The 6,302-nt window shown below is 60.0% G+C and overlaps 1 protein-coding gene across 1 annotated transcript in view; it reads right to left on the reverse strand.

The window, feature by feature from the left end:
• Nucleotides 1-6,302, reverse strand: part of cyp21a2 (cytochrome P450, family 21, subfamily A, polypeptide 2) — a 10,036-nt gene that overhangs the window by 677 nt on the left and 3,057 nt on the right. The window contains exons 4-12 of the mRNA XM_069198702.1: nt 5,474-5,628; nt 5,166-5,261; nt 4,195-4,305; nt 3,955-4,041; nt 3,406-3,495; nt 2,188-2,301; nt 1,329-1,495; nt 651-754; nt 291-568 (exon numbers count right to left, since the gene is read on the reverse strand). Of these exons, the coding sequence (XP_069054803.1) occupies nt 315-568; nt 651-754; nt 1,329-1,495; nt 2,188-2,301; nt 3,406-3,495; nt 3,955-4,041; nt 4,195-4,305; nt 5,166-5,261; nt 5,474-5,628 (1,178 nt within the window). The 3' untranslated portion in view covers nt 291-314. The remainder of the gene's footprint in view (nt 1-290; nt 569-650; nt 755-1,328; nt 1,496-2,187; nt 2,302-3,405; nt 3,496-3,954; nt 4,042-4,194; nt 4,306-5,165; nt 5,262-5,473; nt 5,629-6,302) is intronic.

Below are 6,302 nucleotides of genomic sequence, written 5' to 3' on the forward strand. Positions count from 1 at the left end.
CTCTCTCCCCTCTCTCCTCTCCCTCTCTCTCCTCTCTCTCTCCTCTCCCTCTGTCCCCCCTCTCTCTTCTCTCTCTCTTCTCTCACTGTCCTCTCCCTCTCTCCTCTCTCTCCTCTCTCTCTCCCCTCTCTCTCCCCTCTCTCTCTCATGATTAGTAGGTCTCATTTTGTCCAGATGTTGTCCAGTTTTCACTGCCAGGAGCTGGACAGAGCGTCTCTCCCAGCTTCTGGGAGCTCCGCTGTCTCACAGAGAAACCCCCCCCTCCCTTAAACAAGAGCACAGGAACTGACCTCTGACCCGTGACCTCCGACCCCTCAGCAGGAAGTGGGGGGCCGGGGGCGGGCGATGACCCGGAAGGGCTTGACCTTGTGCACCACGCTGACGGCCCCCCGCAGGTCGGGCGGGCCCTCGCCCCCCGGGGGCAGGAACTCGAAGTCGCGCAGCAGGTGGGCGGCGAAGAGGAAGAGCTCGGTGCGGGCGACGCCCTCCCCCAGGCAGAGCCGGGCCCCGCCGCCGAACGGGAGCAGGCCGCGCGCCGCCGCCCCCGCCCCCCGGCCCAGGAAGCGCTCTGAGGGGGAGAGAGGGGCAGACGGTCAGATCCCAGCTCCCAGATCCGCGGGGTTCTCGCGCGTCCGTCCGGGGCGCAGTACCGGGTCTGAAGCAGTAGGGGGCGCTCCACAGGGCGGGGTCGTGGTGCGCGCCGAACAGGTTGGCAATGACCACCGTGTCCTTGGGGATGAAGTGGCCGGCGATGCTGGAGGGGGGGGGGGAGAGAGAGAGAGAGAGGGGGGGGTGATTGGTTACCACTGGTTACCGCACGAGTTCCGCTACCTGGGCGGCCGCCATTCCTGTCCCACAATGCCCTGCGGCGGATGGCCCAGGGTGGGGCAGTTCGGGGGCTGGACGGGGCAGGACGGGGCAGTTCGGCACTGCGCGGGGTAGTTCGGGGCAGGGCCGGGCAGTTCGGTACAGGGCAGGGCAGTTTGGGGCAGGGCGGAGCAGGGTGGGGCAGTTCGGCACTGCGCGGGGCAGTTTGGGGCAGGGCGGAGCAGGGTGGGGCAGTTCGGGGCAGGGTCGGGCAGTTCGGCACAGGGCAGGGCAGTTTGGGGCAGGGCGGAGCAGGGTGGGGCAGTTCGGGGCAGTTTAGGGCGGTTCGGAACAGGGCAGGGGAGTTTGGGGCAGGGCGGAGCAGGGTGGGGCAGTTCAGGGCAGGACGGGGCAGTTCGGCACAGCGCGGGGCAGTTTGGGGCAGGGCGGAGCAGGGTGGGGCAGTTTGGGGCAGTTCGGGGCAGTTCGGGGCAGTGACAGGGCAGGGAAAATGTGCTCACCTGCTGTCCCTAGTGGCCCGGTGTGGCACTGCGAGAGGGGCGACCGGCCTGAGCCTCAGGACCTCGTTGATCAGAGCGGACAGGTGGGGCAGTGTCTGTCTGTCACTGTACACTGGACACCTGCTGACCAGCACCGAGCGCAGCTCGCTGGACACACTGGACTGGACCTGCAGAGAGAGGGGCAGCCTGTCACTGGACACCTGCTGACCAGCACCGAGCGCAGCTCGCTGGACACACTGGACTGGACCTGCAGAGAGAGGGGCAGCCTGTCACTGGACACTGGACACCTGCTGACCAGCACCGAGCGCAGCTCGCTGGACACACTGGACTGGACCTGCAGAGAGAGGGGCAGCCTGTCACTGGACACTGGACACCTGCTGACCAGCACCGAGCGCAGCTCGCTGGACACACTGGACTGGACCTGCAGAGAGAGGGGCAGCCTGTCACTGGACACTGGACACCTGCTGACCAGCACAGTGGACACACTGGTCTGTCTGTCTCTGAACACTGGACTCCTGCTGACCATGATCTACACAAGCACACAATGACACAGACACACACGCACACACAGTACTCTACACACACAGTAATCTACACACACACAGTGATGTACACACACAATGACACACACACACACAGACACACACACACAGCACTCTACACACACAGTAATCTACACACACACAGTAATCTACACACACACAGTGATGTCCACACACAATTACACACACACACAATGATACACACACACAGTAATCTACACACACACATACACACAGTGATGTACACACACAATGATACACACACACAGTAATCTACACACACACAATGACACACACACACAGCGATGGTTGTGTACCTGGGGGCTGTGCAGTAGGAAGGCGACAGTCCAACTCAGCCAGGATGCAGTTGTCTCTGTGCCTCCGATCAGCAGGTCCACTATGGCCATATGGACATGACCCTCCGTCAGAGCCTGGACACACAGGACAGCAGCACAGCGAGACAGAGGGTGAGACAGGACACACAGGGCAGCAGCGCAGCGAAACAGAGGGTGAGACAGGACACACAGGACAGCAGCACAGCGAGACAGAGGGTGAGACAGGACACACAGGGCAGCAGCGCAGCGAGACAGAGGGTGAGACAGGACACACAGGGCAGCAGCGCAGCGAGACAGAGGGTGAGACAGGACACACAGGGCAGCAGCACAGCGAGACAGAGGGTGAGACAGGACACACAGGGCAGCAGCGCAGCGAAACAGAGGGTGAGACAGGACACACAGGGCAGCAGCGCAGCGAGACAGAGGGTGAGACAGGACACACAGGACAGCAGCGCAGCGAGACAGAGGGTGAGACAGGACACACAGGGCAGCAGCGCAGCGAGACAGAGGGTGAGACAGGACACACAGGGCAGCAGCGCAGCGAGACAGAGGGTGAGACAGGGCAGTGGGGTGAGACAGCAGCGTGCCGGGTGAGACAGGGCAGTGGGGTGAGACAGCAGGGTGCAGGGTGAGACAGGGCAGTGGGGTGAGACAGGGCAGTGCAGGGTGAGACAGCAGCGTGCCGGGTGAGACAGGGCAGTGGGGTGAGACAGCAGGGTGCAGGGTGAGACAGGGCAGTGGGGTGAGACAGGGCAGTGCAGGGTGAGACAGCAGCGTGCCGGGTGAGACAGGGCAGTGGGGTGAGACAGCAGGGAGCAGGGTGAGACAGGGCAGTGGGGTGAGACAGCAGGGTGCCGGGTGAGACAGGGCAGTGGGGTGAGACAGGGCAGTGCAGGGTGAGACAGCAGGGTGCCGGGTGAGACAGGGCAGTGGGGTGAGACAGCAGCGTGCCGGGTGAGACAGGGCAGTGGGGTGAGACAGCAGGGTGCAGGGTGAGACAGGGCAGTGGGGTGAGACAGGGCAGTGCAGGGTGAGACAGGGCAGTGGGGTGAGACAGGGCAGTGGGGTGAGACAGCAGGGTGCCGGGTGAGACAGGGCAGTGGGTGAGACAGGTCAGTGGAGTGAGACAGCAGAGCCCAGAATGGCTTCAGCTGGGATGTGCAGTGACTGGTCCTGTGTCCGGCTCTCCTCTTGACGCACCTCGCTCTCCGGCGCCTCCCCTGGACTCTCCAGGCTCTGCAGCAGAGCCGCCGTGATGTCGCCCCCAGTGCTACAGCCCAGGCGCTGCTTCTGCAGAGACAAGACTGTTACACTGACCCGTCTGTGTGTCTGAGTCCCCGTCTGTGTGTCTGAGTCCCTCTGTCTGTGAGTCTGAGTCCCTCTGTCTGTGTGTCTGTGTGTCTGAGTCCCTGTCTGTGTGTCTGAGTCCCTCTGTCTGTGAGTCTGTGTGTCTGTCCCTCTGTCTGTGTGTCTGTGTGTCTGTGTGTCTGTCCCTCTGTCTGTGAGTCTGAGTCCCTGTCAGTGGTCTGTGTGTCTGTCAGTGGTCTGTGTGTCTGTCAGTGGTCTGTGTGTCTGTGTGTCTGTGTGTCTGTCAGTGGTCTGTGTGTCTGTGTGTCTGTCAGTGGTCTGTGTGTCTGTCAGTGGTCTGTGTATCTGTGTGTCTGTCAGTGGTCTGTGTATCTGTGTGTCTGTCCCTCTGTCAGTGGTCTGTGTGTCTGTCTCATGACTGATGTTGCCTTTCACCGCCACCTTGTAATCCTCCAGATGCGCCCTGATGATGTCATCTCTCCTGGCCACAGCCTTCAGCAGGCGTGCGAAGGGAGGATTGGGCAGCCTCTGACGAGCAGATGGACAGAGTGTCAACAAATCAAACTGTGACCACAAATACCGCCGCAGTGCTACCACGGCGGACGCGATATTACTACCGCTCGTAATGCCGACACGCACACTGATTCCGACACAACGCACAACACTAACGCCAGCGGTTACCCTGAGGAAGGGGAGGGAGTCCAGGATGCTGATCCAGGGAGAGCCCCACAGAGACACGATCTCATTCAGACAGGAGTGCAGGGAGCTCAGCTCGGGGTCGCCCTTCTCATACTGGGAAAGACAGAACACAGACCCTCACACAGACCCCAGAGGCACTCCTCACACAGAGAGAGGAGTCCAGACCCTCACACAGACCCCAGAGACACTCCTCACACAGAGAGAGGAGTCCAGACCCTCACACAGACCCCAGAGGCACTCCTCACACAGAGAGAGGAGTCCAGACCCTCACACAGACCCCAGAGACACTCCTCACACGGAGAGAGGAGTCCAGACCCTCACACAGACCCCAGAGACACCCCTCACACAGAGAGAGGAGTCCAGACCCTCACACAGACCCCAGAGACACTCCTCACACAGAGAGAGGAGTCCAGACCCTCACACTGACCCCTGAGGCATTCCTCACACAGAGAGAGGAGTCCAGACCCTCACACGGACCCCAGAGACACTCCTCACACAGAGAGAGGAGTCCAGACCCTCACACAGACCCCAGAGACACTCCTCACACAGAGAGAGGAGTCCAGACCCTCACACAGACCCCAGAGACACTCCTCACACAGAGAGAGGAGTCCAGACCCTCACACAGACCCCAGAGACACTCCTCACACACAGAGAGGAGTCCAGACCCTCACAGAGACCCCAGAGGCACTCCTCACACAGAGAGAGGAGTCCAGACCCTCACACAGACCCCAGAGGCACTCCTCACACACAGAGAGGAGTCCAGACCCTCACACAGACCCCAGAGACACTCCTCACACAGAGAGAGGAGTCCAGACCATCACACAGACCCCAGAGACACTCCTCACACAGAGAGAGGAGTCCAGACCCTCACACAGACCCAGAGACACTCCTCACACAGAGAGAGGAGTCCAGACCCTCACACAGACCCCAGAGACGCAGAGATGAATTCAGACCTGTTTTCCGAACACCAGTGTTGTAATGATGTTGCTGGCAGCCAGTGTGAAGTCTTCAGACAGATCCACTGGGGTCTCCTGATAGCCCAGCAGGACCTGACAGAGGGAGACCAGCAGAGACAGTGACACACTGCGTGTCCCACCCCTGGAAGAGTACACTGCATGTGAGATGTTTTTCAAGACAGTTCTTACCAGTGGGAGGACCTCGTTCGGCTCAACGTGGCTCAGCACTGCCCTGAACACAGCGCCGGCCTGCTTTGTGTTGTGTGTGAACTGAAGGGAGTCTGAGTGAGTCAGACTCTGCCCACCTGTTTCAGTCTCTGAGCCTCCTGGGTGATGACTGTCTCCAGGACCGAGGCTCGGCAGCGCTGCAGGGCGGAGTGGACCAGGCGCCTCTGAGCTCTCCACACCCCGGAGTAATCACCCAGAGACAGGTCCTTACCCCCCCCACACACCACGTCTCCTGGGGGAGAGAGGGGTTCACACAGACACACTGACTGGACACTCCAGTACATGAACACTGCACTGAGAGAGAGGGGGGTTCATACACACACACTGACTGGACACTCCAGTACATGAACACTGCACTGAGAGAGAGAGGGGTTAATACAGACACACTGACTGGACACTCTAGTACATGAACACTGCACTGAGAGAGAGAGGGGTTCATACACACACACTGACTGGACACTCCAGTACATGAACACTGCACTGAGAGAGAGAGGGGTTCATACAGACACACTGACTGGACACTCCAGTACATGAACACTGCACTGAGAGAGAGAGGGGTTCATACACACACACTGACTGGACACTCCAGTACATGAACACTGCACTGAGAGAGAGAGGGGTTCATACACACACACTGACTGGACACTCCAGGACATGAACACTGCACTGAGAGAGAGAGGGGTTCATACACACACACTGACTGGACACTCCAGTACATGAACACTGCACTGAGAGAGAGAGGGGTTCATACAGACACCCTGACTGGACACTCCAGTACATGAACACTGCACTGAGAGAGAGAGGGGTTCATACAGACACACTGACTGGACACTCCAGTACCACAGTGAACACTGCACTGAGAGAGAGAGGGGTTCATACAGACACCCTGACTGGACACTCCAGTAC

The sequence above is a fragment of the Lepisosteus oculatus genome, chromosome 14, assembly GCF_040954835.1.
Source record: "Lepisosteus oculatus isolate fLepOcu1 chromosome 14, fLepOcu1.hap2, whole genome shotgun sequence".
Classification (NCBI taxonomy): Eukaryota; Metazoa; Chordata; class Actinopteri; order Semionotiformes; family Lepisosteidae; genus Lepisosteus; species Lepisosteus oculatus.